Source organism: Oncorhynchus mykiss, chromosome 29 (genome assembly GCF_057628025.1).
Source record: "Oncorhynchus mykiss isolate SJ-2025 chromosome 29, ASM5762802v1, whole genome shotgun sequence".
NCBI lineage: Eukaryota > Metazoa > Chordata > Actinopteri > Salmoniformes > Salmonidae > Oncorhynchus > Oncorhynchus mykiss.
In genome coordinates this window covers 48,047,664-48,062,154 of record NC_143050.1, presented here as the reverse complement: position 1 = coordinate 48,062,154, position 14,491 = coordinate 48,047,664, and the positions used below count along the sequence as shown (strand labels likewise).

Below are 14,491 nucleotides of genomic sequence, written 5' to 3'. Positions count from 1 at the left end.
CATAAAAACACACAGAGGTGTTGTGTTTGTAAAAAGGTCACATCTTTCCAAAACTTCATATGTGTGATTAGACAACCCTCGTGAACTGTAAATCAGTCATTCCTCCCATCAGATTTCCAAGAAAACCTCACACACACACAGCAAGGACAGAGTGACACTGTAACGGTTGTCTTGGATGGGAGAAGGAGAGGACCAAAGCGCAGCGTGGTTAGTGTTCATCTTTTTAATAAACAACTGAACACTTCAAAAATACAAAACAACAAAGTGACAACCGAAACAGTTCTATCTGGTGCAGACACACAACGACTGAAAATAACCACCCACAAAACACAAAGGAAAACAGGCTACCTAAATATGGTTCTCATTCAGGGACAATGATAGACAGCTGCCTCTGATTGAGACCCATATCAGGCCAAACACAGAAATAGAAAATATTGAAAAATGAACATAGACTGCCCACCCCAACTCACGCCCCGACCATACTAAATAAAGACAAAACAAAGGAATAAAGGTCAGAACGTGACAGACACAGTGTGGGGCTTAAAGACACACAGAGCCTGCAACAGTTACCTTCGTTTGAACTATCAAAGAACCGTTAGACCTAGAGCTCTGAAACTTTAGAAACCTGTTCTAGAGCTCAAGGTGATAGTGCACGGTGAGTTATGTGGCTTTAGAAGGTTCTCAGACCAAGAAACAGCCTCGTACATTTGTAATAACTTCAATTCATTTTGACCATCGCAAAAATTACGACATTTCTAAAAGTCCCAGAGTCACAAGACTAGGTGCATTGAAACCACCTCGGCCCATAGAGACGGACCCTAATGTTTCTGTCCGATAGCGCAATCAAGGACACCGTAGCAACGCCCGGAAAAAGTGGATTTTCTGCACCAATTAAGGTCGCTGCTCGGGCTCCGAATTACCTATTGAGCCGAAACTCGGGATTTGGGGTCGCCTCAGCTAGGCCTACACATAATATCAGAACTGGACCCGCAGCTAGAACGTACCTACGTGGTTTATGTTTTTATTATGGTTTAAACTGAAGGCTCTGTGAATTTTGGGTTAGCTCTGAAATATGTGATAGTTGGCTTCTAACCGAGTTGGACAAAGTGGGTTTATAATATATCTTATTGACTGATGGATGCTGACTTGCTGGCTGACTTTTGTACATTTGCAATAAGTTTAAACAGTGAAAAACCATCACTAAAAAAAAAAAATTCGTCCACAGAAGAAAGCCGTTACAGAACCACCCACCACAACCGGACCAAGCGGCGTGGTAACGGGCAGCAGCAGCAGCGGCTAGCATCACAAGACTTATGAACATGGAAGGACGAGTTGGATGGAAAAGGACCCTGGGCAGAGTCAGGGGAATATCGCCGCCCCAAAGCAGAGCTGGAGGCAGCGAACGAGGCGGCATTACGAGGAACTGGCACGGCAGCGCGGCTGGAAAACCGAGAGGCAGCCCCAAAAATGTATTGGGGGGGCACAGGGAGAGTGTGGCAGAGTCAGGAGTCAGACCTAAGCCAACTCCCCCTGTTTACCGTAAGGAGCCAAGGATGGAACCAGAGCCGGTGTTGGAGGTGAGCGAAGCAGAGACAGTGAAGGAGTTAATAGAGAAATTGGAGGAGAGAGTTATGGGGGAGGTGCTGTGTTTGGGTGCATGAGGCACAACATTCACCCAACGGAGCGTGTCGGGGATTTGATGGCACCTGGGTCAGCTCTCCATACTCATCCTGAGGTGCGTGTTAGTCGTCTGGTGAAGACTGTGCCAGCTTCACGCACCAGGCCTCCTGTGCACCTCCCTAGCCCTGCACTTCCTGTGCCAGCTCAGCGCTACAGTGCCCCTAGCAGGGCTAACCGTGGCGAGCGTTGTACTGGTCAGGCACCGTGTTATGCGGTGGAACGCACGGTGTCCCCAGTACGCGTGCTTAGCCCGGTGCGCTACATCCCAGCTCCCCACATCTGCTGGGCTAGGGTGAAGATCCAGCCAGGGCGGATGGTGCCAGCCCTGCTCTCAAGATCTCCAGTACGCCTTCATGGTCCGGTCCATCCAGTGTTACCTCCATGCACCAGCCCTCCGGTGGCAGCCCCCTGCACCAGGCTGTCTCTCCGTCCTTTGTCTACAGGTGCTCACGCCTGTCCAGCGCTGCTAGTGCCTCCCGTCTCTCCAGAGCTGCTATAGTCTCCCGCCTGTCCAGAGCTGCTAGAGTCTCCCGCCTGTCCAGAGCTGCTGGAGTCTCCCATCTGCCCAGAGCTGCTGTAGTCTCCCATCTGTCCAGAGCTGCTGTAGTCTCCCGTCTGTCCAGAGCTGCTAGAGTCTCCCATCTCTCCAGAGCTGCTAGAGTCTCCCGTCTCTCCAGAGCTGCTAGAGTCTCCAGTCTCTCCAGAGCTGCTAGAGTCTCCCATCTCTTCAGAGCTGCTAGAGTCTCCCGTCTGTCCAGAGCTGCTAGAGTCTCCCATCTGTCCAGAGCTGCTAGAGTCTCCCGTCTGTCCAGAGCTGCTAGAGCCGCCAGTCTGTCCTGAGCTGCTAGAGCCGCCAGTCTGTCCTGGGCGGTCAGTCAGCCAGGTGCTGCCAGAGCCGTCAGTCAGCCAGAAGCTGCCAGAGCCGTTAGTCAGCCAGGACCTGCCAGAGCCGCCAGCCAGCCAGGAGCTGCCAGAGCCGTCAGCCAGCCAGGAGCTACCAGAGCCGCCAGCCAGCCAGGAGCTGCCAGAGCCGCCAGCCAGCCAGGAGCTGCCCCTCAGCCCGGAGCTGCCCCTCAGCCCGGAGCTGCCCCTCAGCCCGGAGCTGCCCCTCAGTCCGGAGCTGCCCCTCAGTCCTGTGGGGCCTTTTAGTAGCGTTGCCAGTCCAAGGTCGGTGGCGAGGGTCGCCGTTCCTAGGAGGACACTAAAGCGGACAAAGACTATGATGGAGTGGGCTCCATGTAGTTCTTTTGTGTTTTCTTTGTTTTAGTGTTGGTCAGGACGTGAGCTGAGAGGGCATTCTATGGTGTGTGTCTAGTTTTCCCGTTTCTATGTTTGGCCTGATATGGTTCTCAATCAGAGGCAGGTGTTAGTCATTGTCTCTGATTGGGAACCATATTTAGGTAGCCTGTTTTCTGTTGGGTTTTGTGGGTGGTTGTCTTCTGTCTTCGTGTGTCTGCACCAGACAGAACTGTTTCGTTTTTTTCACATTTGTTGTTTTGTATTTTGTAGTGTTCACGTTTATTTTCTTTATTAAACATGATGAACACTATCCACGCTGCGCTTTGGTCCTCTCCTTCGTCCCCAGAAGAAAGCCGTTACAAAGACTCATATCTCCCTCACTAGCTTTAAGCAACAGCTGTCAGAGCAGATTACTGCAAATGTACATAGCCCATCTGTAAATAGCCCATCTATCTACCTCATCCCCATCCTGTATATTATTTATTTATCTTGCTCCTTTTGCACCCCAGTATCTCTACTTGCACATTCATCTTCTGCACATCTACCATTCCAGTGTTTAATTGCTATATTGTAATTACTTCGCCACCATGGCCTATTTATTGCCTTAACTCCCTTATCTCACCTCATTTGCACTCACTGTATATAGACTTTTTCTTTTATTTTTTCTACTGTATTATTTACTGTATGTTTTGTTTTACTCCATGTGTAACTGTGTTGTTGTATGTGTCGAATTGCTATGCTTTATCTTGGCCAGGTCGCGGTTTCAAATGAGAACTTGTTCTCAACTAGCCTACCTGGTTAAATAAAGGTGAAATAAAATAAAATAAAAATTGCGGTGCTATAACCCCCTTAGTTAAAAGCCGATGGCCGGAGGGCGTTGAGAGAGTTTGGAAAAAAATTGAGGCTAGGAGGAAAAAAAGGAAGAAGAGGTCTTCCTTGGAGCTGGCAGAGGGCCAGAGTGGGCTGGGAGGGGTTTGGGCGTGTGAGCGATTGGGGAGATGGACAGTGGCACAGAGGTGGCCCCCCTGTCGCCACGGGACCCATCACACCTACTCCTGATGGACATAGATCTGGTGACCCCTGAGCTGTGTCTGCCATATGGGGATGGGGATGGCGGGTTTCAGGCTATTTCTGGGATGCCCTGACCACCCATCCACAACCCCAACCCCGTCCCTGCATCTTGGGCTTCTCAGCAGGAGGATACGGTGGGTAGTGAGACTTCAGAGGCCGTGGGTTTGGTGCCTCTGTCTGTGGATGTGCGAGGGTGTGGGGATGTGGCCGGTGCTGCCGGGGGGGCCCCCCTGTCGTCGCAGGGCTCATCTCTCCCACTTTTCCCGATGGACATGAACCCGTCGTCCCCGGTGCTGTGTTTGCCATCTGGGGATGGGGTGTCTCAGGCTAGTTCTGGGACGCCGGGACCCTCCATCCCCAACCCCGTCCCTGTGTCTTGGGATTCTCAGGAGGGAGGTATGGGGGGCCTCGGAGGCTGCTGGTCCAGTGACCCAGTTCGATGAGGACCTATACCCACCGGACGGAGTGAGTACCTGAACCCTGCACCTGGTTGACTTTTCTTTTTAAGTGTGCAACCATGGCAAACATTCAAATAATGACTATGAATGTTCTAAGGGACACTGTAAAGAGAATTGCAGTCTTTAGTTGTTTATCAAACATATGTTTTACCTTTTGTTTCTTGCAAGAGGTACATTTAAGGGATGGGGAGGATGTAGAGCAGTTTAAAAAAGAGTGGGAAAAAGGGAAGTTTGTGTGGAGTGTGGGGGTTTCCACTCATCAGAGAGAAGGGAGGTGGAGCAGCTCCAACGTTTACTCGATCTCGAATACGAGGCTGTCTACTTCGATGGACATTGAGCACGCTACCAGCCTCAAGGCCTAGCTCAGGAAGGTGCACGAGCGGAATGCCCGTGCCTTCCGGCAGCGTGCACACTGAGTTTATAGAGCAGAATGGGACTTGCTCTGCAGTGTTTTTCAAATTAGTTAGGGAAAAGCAGGTAAGACAGACTTTTTATGGGGTGAGGGACAGACAGGATAGGGTAGTTAGGGAGCCTGAGCAGATGGTCAGGGTGGCAACTGACCATTTCCGGGGGTTTTTTCCAGGAGAGGGTAGTAGAAGAAGAACAGGGTACCGTGTTCTTAGAACACTTGTCCCGCCGTGTGCCGGAGGACATTAGAAAGGCGATGGATGCCCCGATAACACTAGAGGAGGTGGAGAGCGCCCTCAAGAGGATGGGGAAAGGGAAGGTGCCTTGGATGGATGGGCTGCCAGCTGAGTTTTACCTCAAGTTTTGGGGTATGCTTGGACCGGTGGTCCTAGAAGTCCTGACGGACGTTCTCGAGACTGGAGTCCCGGGCAGGTTGATGGCTGTAGGCGTTCTGTCCCCCCTCTACAAGAAAGGAGACGCCTAAGCAACTGGCGGCCGTTGACCATGCTGTGTTTAGATTATAAGATACTAGCTAAGGTCATGGCAGACCTTAGCTAGTATCTTACGTTGACCATGAGGATCAAACGTGTTGGGTGGAAGGCCGTTCCATTAGGTGAAACCTCCAGCTGATCAGGGACTCCATCGTCTGGGTTGAGAATAGAAGTCTACCTCTGATGGTAGCGATGCTTGATCAGGCCAAGTTTTTTGATTGCGTCAATAGGGTTTTTCTTTTCAGAGTGTTGGGTAGGTTAGGGTTTAGTGATCACTTTATAAAGTCGATCAAGATATTGTATGTGGGAGCGGGGTGCAGGGTGAGCATGAACAGCCATCTGGGTGACTTGTTTGGCCACTCTCTGCACTCATTTTCATGAACTATATGGGTCCCCTGGCAGCCGCCATTAGGGCTGACGTAGGGGTGGAGGGTTTTCTGGTCCCTGGGAGTGGCGGTTTGCGTGTTAAGGACACAGTACACCTTGCCTTTGTGCAAGGACTCGTGCCTGCTAAGGTCTCTGGACATAATTGGAGACTTACCCGCGCGTCAGGAGCGGTTCTTAACCTCGCCAAGTTCGTCTGTTAAGTATTTCGGCAGATGACCGGGCAAGACGGACGTGCCCGGGGAACTATCTCTCTGTAATGGGGCCCTGAGGATTCTTGGGGTCCATTTTGAGACCTCCCGCTCCGCAACACTGAACTGGAACACGAGAGTTGCTGAGGTACAGAGAAGCTGGCAATGTGGAAGGCCGGATCCTTGTCTTTCTTTGGCAAGGTCCTGGTCCTGAAGGTGTATGCACTGCCTTCCCTTCTGTACTTGGCATACATCTATCTATTGCCGGCGAGCATGAGGAGGGGGCTATTAAGGCTCGTGTTTCAGTTCATGTGGGGGGGCAGGTATGAGTATGTCGCCAGGGCTCGCATGCTCTCAACCATCGGGGACGGTGGGAGAGGAGTTCCACACTTCCCACTCAAGCTGGACTCGATTTTTGTTTAGTTTTTGTTGAATGAGCTCGCTAATCCAGTAATTCATCCCTCCGGTTATTTCCTGTGGGTGTTCTTCTCGTACCAGGCGAGAAGCGTAATGGTGCGGTCCAACATGGGTCCTCGGGCTGAACAGCTGCTGTGGCATTTCAGCCATGAGGCGAAGTGGCTGCGTACGCATCCAGAGGTTGACGTCGCTCGAGTAGGTTTGGATCACAGACACCTGTACGAGAAGGTTAGATGAAGCATTTGTGTGGCCCCTGTGGTGGGTACCCCTGCTGTGGTCTGGGAGAACATACAGAAGAACGGGGGTCAGACGCAGGTTGAACAACACAACCCTGTGTTTATGAGCCATAAAAATTGTTTCCATGTACCATAAATTGAGAATGGGGTAAATGTCAGTCGGTTGGAAAATGTATTTGACGTGCTGATTTTTTAACTGTGAAATAGATTATGGTGTATGTTAAGATGTGGTGGAAGAACGTTTTGATACTTCCCCCATCGGGGGACTATATATTAAATTGATTTTTCAAACAGGGAGTCGGAAATGGGGCTTGCTCCGTCCGCTCCACGCACCGACCCGGTATTGCAGTACCCCCGTTTCTCTCCATTTTACTGAGATGAATCAACAACTGGATACATTTCTTTATTTCTAAAGTGAAACTATCCTCCGCATTGGAGTATCTCTACAAGTACAAGTTTAACCAGTATTTCAGTTGTTTTACCGTCCCATGAAGAAGTGTGGCAGGCCTGTGAGGAAGGATCATACAGCCATGAGGAAACAGCCCATTGCAATGAGCCTGGGCCGGTGCAGCTTCGCCCCAAAATGGCTGACAACAGCCAGGAACAGCAGGTTACCTGCAAGAAACCACAACACTACAGTAGCCAGGAATCGCAAATTATAAATGCTGTTTAAAAAATTAAAAAATAAAATGGCATATCAGTTTGGATACTAGGCTGCAACAACATAGTATCAAATAAAACAATGTTAGGGGTTTGACAGTAGAGTCATGGACAAACAGTCCAGTCAATCAATTGAAAGGAACAACTATAAAACTGGACAGTATTGAGAGCAGAGTCTGATTGAACCACAAGAAAAATGGATCATACTGTAGTCTGTATCTGGTTTTTACTTCATGAATTCTCAAGCAACTCAATGTTATTGTTGATACCCATCTCAAAGCTGCCGTCTATGAGTCCGATGAGAGAGCTGGACAGGTCAAAGTGTCTCTCTGAGTGATGGCACTGTTCATGTAGGTCCCTGACAGAGCTTTGGTGGAGGAGGCGAACGACAGGGCCACGATGAACTGCTGACAAACACAAGAGAGAGAACATTAGTGTGTGTTTGTCCGTGTGTATGTGCATGCGTGGATGCGTGGGCAGACACAGTGCATGAGTAGCTGAGGTGGCCTGTAAAAAGAACAGACACAAGTTTACGTCTGCAAAGTTCTGGCGCTTTCTTTATTCTGAAGAATGTTTTTTTTCTCTTGTTCCATTGTCTATCTCCTTGTTAGTACTTTGAAAATATTCACATCAAACAAGTGCACACTTTAAATTACACAACATAAATGCACTTTACCTAAAGCAGAATTAAAAAATGTTCCACAAATAACCCTGTCTTAGTGTATGGTTTCACATGACAACCACAATGTATTTTTTAAGCAAACAGCTGGAGGCAGGGCTTTCTCCTATAGAGCTCAATTTTTATGGAACGGTCTGCCTACCCATGTCAGAGACGCAAACTCGGTCTCAACCTTTAAGTCTCTACTGAAGACTCATCTCTTCAGTGGGTCATATGATTGAGTGTAGTCTGGCCCAGGAGTGGGAGGGTGAACGGAAAGGCTCTGGAGCAACGAACCGCCCTTCCTGTCTTTGCCTGGCCGGTTCCCCTCTTTCCACTGGGATTCTCTGCCTCTAACCCTATTACAGGGGCTGAGTCACTGGCTTTACTGGGGCTCTCTCATGCCGTCCCTGGAGGGGGTGCGTCACCTGAGTGGGTTGAGTCACTGACAAAGTGATACGTGCCATGGAGACTTATAACGGACACTTTCCTAACACCAAAAGTTCCCACGCTGAGCGATATTGTTTATTACACTATTATGCATACAATCCAAGTCATACGTTTATTGTCATTCATACTCTTATTTTTAACCGAATATCATTGCAAAAGTGTTCATTGTGTCAATTCAGAGCTCGGAAATATTGGAATAATGTGCTTAAGGGGACTGACACTCAAGGCGCACAACAGGACAACAAAACAACCACATTTTCAATTGACATGTAATGTAGTGAGTGCATTGGTGTCTAGATCCCTGTTGGGTGGCAAAGTGTCACAAGAATCCTGTGGGGAGAGAAAACAAAAGAATACGTTCAATTACTGGGTGTTAACCTTTCAGGGTTCAACAAAGCACTTCAAGTCCTCAATTCCTTCAAAAGAGAGAGAGAGGAGAAAGGAGTATGGTCCCTGCAGTAGGACTACATGCTGGCCATGAGGTTCTCCAAGTGGTACTCCAGCAGGCTGGAGAGCTCAGTGACCAGAGACTCTGGGTTAAAGTACCAGGCCAGCTGCTGGCCAAACATGTTATCCCACAGTACAGGGGGCTGAACCTAATCGGAATCAACTGCCAATTGCCAGTGGTCACCTAAAGCAGAAAGCAGACAAGAGATTTGTTTCATGTCAAAGAGACACAACTTGAATATCAGGGATATTTTTCAAACATAAAACCCCAAACTTTCAGAAAATTATACCTCAAGGATAGTCTGCACATCTGGCACATCCTCAAGGATGATAGCAGCATTCTGGACATCAAGGAGGACTGGCAGCTGTGGAACATCTGGCACATCATCCAATGGCACATCCAACTGGACCTCATCCAGGACAGTTGTTTCTAAAATGAGGAACATTGGAATATAAAAGAAACAATTGTTAGGACATAAAACGTAGCAAGATTGCTAATACTAGCTAGCTAGATAGCAAAAGTCGATCGCTTAGCAACAGTTACTAAAGTTAATGTTAGCTAGCTAGCTACAACATCTCTAGCACAAGCATTTTTGCCAAGTCTGAATGATAGAAATACACGACATTTCGCAAATTATAATGACATTGTTAAATGTAGTAAAATATGAGTTTTAAACTCCACATACCCTCTTCAATATGCTGTCGCTGTCCACCTGTCGACGATCACGAACCCTGCAAAACAGAAAAAGACAAGAAAAACAAGCCACAAATGAATTTGAACAACCTGTCGAAGCAGTAGGCCGCCGACGTCCACGCACTCTCTCCGCCAGTCTTGAAAAGCACCCAGGCATTTTCCAGTCGATTGTTCTCAGGTCTCAAAAATCAAACAGTTTGTTGTCAGCAGCAAACTGAAGTTGTTATTTTCACACAGAAAACGTTCCATAGAACGTCGGTTAGATGTCTCTTGGCAACACACGTTTGAAAATGATTGTTTACAAAATTGACAACTGTGTTGCCATAGAAATTAGTTTGGAATTCTATGATTCTCTTTAGAGTCCGTTAAAATTGCTTGTCATCATTCTAGTGACGTCGACATGCTCCTTCGTAGCTCAGTTGATAGATGAGTTATCTGAAATTGAGATAAAAGACTATTAAAAGCCTTAAGGACAATAGGTCCCCTGGAAATAATGGTTTAATAAAATAGTTTTATAAAGCATTCAATGTTACATTGATTCCTTTCATTCTTGCTATGTTTCACGAATCAATAGAAAATGGGGAGTTACCGGCTTCCTTAAAACAAGGTGTAATTACTTTGATTCCCAAACTTAATAAGGATACTCTTTATATAGACAACTGGAGACTCTGTTGAATAATGATGGTAAATTATCACATTAGATATTTTTGCATCAGCTCTTTTTCAGAGCATATCTGATTGGTCAAAAGACCAATTACTCAAAAAAATGACTGAATTGGGCTGCCTGTTTCAACGAAGCCATAGAAACCTGGACATGCTCCAACTGAAATGTTCCTTCCTGTCAGTACTGATGTTGAATGGCATTAAATACACTTTTTTTATTCTCTCCCATCCCCTGTAGGTTTGTTGAACATGAGTGGAAATGAAACTCCAGCACACTAGTAGCACTAAAGACGTGTGAGTATAACTTTTCCAGGTGAGTTGAACCTGCCTGTGGGTGCGGTGGGGATATTCCTGGGAGGTCTACTGATGAAGAGGTATAAGCTTGGCGTTGTGTCTGGAGCCCAGCTGTGGCCTACCTCCTCCTCCCTCTGCAGTCTGGCACTAAGTGTGACAACGTTCAGGTGGCTGGTCTGACCCTGTCCTACAACGGGTAAATATGACATCTGATTGGTTGGTTGGTTGGTGGGTTGATAAAAACAAAAGTTTTGATCAGTGGAATATGAGGGAGAGCTAGACCAAAACACACATGGGCTTGTGCCAGGGCTCCCTCTTGTGGGAATAGTCAGTATGGTTGTTACTGAGCCCGGATTCCTGGCTGTTTTGTCACTGTGCCTGTGTCAATGATAGTTCAGCAACAATTATTTAAACATCATTATTACCAGCCATTTTCTCTGTCCCCCAGGTCCCCTGGTGTACGATGACAGCCTGTTGTCAGAGTGTAACAGAGACTGCTTCTGCTTGGCTGGGGAGTGGGACCCTGAGTGTTCAGACAACGGCATCACCTACACCTCCCCCTGCCTCGCAGGCTGCTCCAGCTCTACAGGTTACGGCAAGAACACGGTACCAATACTATTAATGTACTGAGTGTACAAAACATTCACAGGGATGCTGGTCCATGTTGACTCCAATGCTTCCCACAGTTGTGTCAAGTTGGCTGTATGTCTTTTGAGTGGTGGACCGTTCTTGATACACACAGGAAACTGTTGAGCGTAAAAAAAAACAGCAGCGTTGCAGTTCTTGACACAAACTGGTACCCCTGGCACCTACTACCATAGCCCGTTTAAAGGCACTTAAATATTTTGTCTTGCCCATTCACCCTCCGAATGGCACACATACACAATCCATGTCTCAATTGTCTCAAGCTTTACAATATCTTTTAACCTTGCCTGAATTAAACAATGCATTTTTTATAGTGAGCAAGAGTTGCACCTTTTCCTTTTCTATGATGATGATCGAAATTTTGGTTGCACCTCAACTCAACGTTGGTTGAGCGCCCTCTTCTTTTTGTTGTGAAATAATACATATTTTTTTTAATGTACAAAGTAAATTATTCAAAGCATTAAAATTGGGATGTTTCCCACTTATTTACACAACCTACTCCACACTTGCAAAGTGAAAGTTTATAGAAATGTTCTGAAATTAAGTAGTAAACAGAAGAAAAGCAGAATTGAGTCCAATTACAATGCGAATAATTTAATGGTCTATGGTTCAATCCCATTTCTGAAGGTCTGATGAATAATTAACATTGTTCCTCCTATTCCTTGTGGCAGGCGCAGCAGCACACTGCCCTCCAAAGCCTGCAAAATAATCGCCGGACTGCCCCTTTCCTAGCTCTGCATGGAACATCCAGTGTCACGTCCTTGGTGACGTGTGGGGTGACATCCGGGATGACCACAGCAACATCCTCTGGAAAGGGAAAAAAGAGGACCAGAATGTAAACAAATGCAAACCGTAGCTTCTAAACACTGGCCAGTTGAAAGGTTCTACTAAGATGTCATGACAAACGGCACCTGTCAGAGTGCTCTCTAAGTGTTACTCACCTGCTTGGATGTCAGCTGGCAGAGTGGCGAAGACGGCCATCGTGAGAGTCCTTTCTTCAGGTGTGACGTCCACAACCTCCAAGAGGGAAGAGATGGGCTCTGCCTATTAGGGGTGATGTCCACCACATTCAGGTGGGAAGAAGCCGGATCTGCCTCTGTGTTAGGGGTGATGTCTTGAACCTCCAGGTGGGAAGAACCCGGATCTGCCTCTGTGTTAGTGGTGATGTCCACAACATTCAGTTGGGAAGAAGCCGGATCTGCCTCTGTGTTAGGGTTGATGTCTACAACCTTCAGTTGGGAAGAAGCCGGATCTGCCTCTGTCTTACAGGTGATGTCCTCAAACTCCAGGTGGGAAGATGCCGGGTCTGCCTCTGTATTAGGGGTGATATCCTCAACCTCCAGGAGGGAAGAAGCCGGGTCTGTATTATGGGTGACAACAACAATCCTGATGAGCTCTACTACTACAAGGCAGCAAGATGTCATCAGAACATGCATCTGTCAGAGTGCTCTCTATCAGTGCTACTCACCTGCTTGGATGTCAGCTGGTAGTGTGGTTGAAACGGCCACCGCGAGGACAGGGGGAACTGGTAGGGTGGCTGCAGGGGGCTGTAAGCAGCTCTGCACCTCGTCCACCACAAAGGCACAGACAGAGCTCATATAAAAAGGGCTCTGCAGGTCATCAGTGGAGAAGGACTGACTGATTCTCCCAAGGATCGAGTGCACAGAGTCAAAAGCAGCAGCCCGGGAGAAAGGGATGTGAGGGGAAGGGTCCTTTAACATGCAGGATAGCTTCTCCACTACGGCCGCCACCATGCCCACGGCAATCCCGCTTATTAGGATTGGGTGCTCTGAATGGCCTTCCTCTGGCTGAAGCCACAGGGCCAGGAGGAGCCTGGGCACCACCTCCACCACCACCTGAGATGGGCTGAGCAGGTTGCTATGGGGCTCATTGGACTGCTCGCCCAGAATGCTCCTCACAGCTCTTTCCACGACAGCTCTTTCCACGATGCTCTGGACCTTAGGATCGCTGAAATCAACAAAAAGGAGAAGACAAAGCTAAACGATGTGCAATGTGCTAACAGAGAACACTGTCTTCTGCTGTGCTAACTCGTTGTTGAAAGGCTAGTAAAGAGCTCACTAACTTGTAGTATGTCTCTAACTCTCATTCTATTACCAGCCGAGCGAGGTTGTTTCCTTCCTCCATGGTTTCCTTCCACACCCTTCAAATAAAACACAGAGTAATTCAACTTTCCTGGCTTCTGATTTTGCTGTTGTTTATTTTACCCACACCTCCTGGAGTGCTGCTGGTGGCAGGGAATGGCAGTGAAGGTGAGTGCTGGCGTGGTACTCACCTCTCCCTAAGGGATTTTTTGCCCTGAGACACCAGCCAGTTGCTCATGTGCTCCGTTGTGACATGGGGAGGGACCTTGCCTTGACTCTGGAGCAGCAGATAGTGGACCATGAGCTTCTTCTGCAAGATGAGGTACGGTGTGAGACCGTGCCACGAAATACCATATCATGTGCTTTCAGAAGGGCCTCACGCAACATTTCACAACTGCTCATGCCTCACAATTTGCAAGTGATATTAAGAACTCTTATGATCACCTTCTCTAAACTGTCTTGAAATACAACTCTCTTTCTGTTGTTTATGTTTTTGTGGGATGAATCTTACCTGTTTATTGTAATATTTTCCTTCCAGCAGGCCTGCAGAGTCTGAAAATTAAGGCTGCTCCTACAGAATTCCTTTGAAGATAATGAAAATAATGATGCTTTGTTATGCACATTATGCACAGGCATTTACAGTATGCTAAAATTAATTTCTCCTAAGATTACCTTTGTGGGACCATAAGTGAACTCCGGAATGCACCAAACCCTATCCATGGTAAGATGAGGAAGAAATGCAGCGCTATAGATACACGGGATGCTCTAGAGATAACAGGAATGACTTAAAGTCGCGAATGATCAATGACTGTGGAGTCGTCCAATATGCTGCACTTAGAATTGAGTTGTAGGCGATGTTTGGCGCAAAATAGAATGTTTACATTCTATTGCCATGGAGAAATGGAATGTGTAGAACCTGTATGAATGGGTATGCTTCTATGTCTTTTATTCTTTTAGTCTTTTATGACTCTTTTCTCTGTATACATCAATGATGTTGCTCTTGCTGCGGGCGATTCCCTGATCCACCTCTACGCAGACGACACCATTCTATATACTTTCGGCCCGTCATTGGACACTGTGCTATCTAACCTCCAAACAAGCTTCAATGCCATACAACACTCCTTCCGTGGCCTCCGACTGCTCTTAAACGCTAGTAAAACCAAATGCATGCTTTTCAACCGATCGCTGCCTGCACCCGCATCCCCGCCTAGCATCACCACCCTGGATGGTTCCGACCTAGAATATGTGGACATCTATAAGTACCTAGGTGTCTGGCTAGACTGCAAACTCTCCTTCCAGACTC

The 14,491-nt window shown here is 47.6% G+C and overlaps 1 protein-coding gene, 1 long non-coding RNA gene and 1 other non-coding gene across 3 annotated transcripts; 1 reads left to right on the top strand and 2 right to left on the bottom strand.

Moving 5' to 3' along the window:
* The first annotated feature begins 6,762 nt into the window (after positions 1-6,762).
* Positions 6,763-6,948, top strand: LOC149970642 (U2 spliceosomal RNA). Its single transcript, XR_016493477.1, has one exon. It is a non-coding gene; the product is annotated as a U2 spliceosomal RNA (small nuclear RNA).
* Positions 6,949-6,957: 9 nt separating this feature from the next.
* LOC149970641 (uncharacterized) lies at positions 6,958-7,828 on the bottom strand. The gene is made up of 2 exons (XR_016493148.1): positions 7,505-7,828; positions 6,958-7,190 (listed from the first exon to the last, which is right to left on the bottom strand). It is a non-coding gene; the product is annotated as an uncharacterized LOC149970641 (long non-coding RNA).
* Positions 7,829-11,675: 3,847 nt separating this feature from the next.
* Positions 11,676-12,840, bottom strand: LOC149970640 (uncharacterized). The gene is made up of 3 exons (XM_090226274.1): positions 12,555-12,840; positions 12,028-12,488; positions 11,676-11,893 (listed from the first exon to the last, which is right to left on the bottom strand). The coding sequence occupies exons 1-3, from the start codon at positions 12,838-12,840 to the stop codon at positions 11,840-11,842; spliced, it is 801 nt and encodes a 266-aa protein (XP_090082400.1). The 3' UTR covers positions 11,676-11,839.
* Between the last annotated feature and the right edge of the window lie 1,651 nt (positions 12,841-14,491).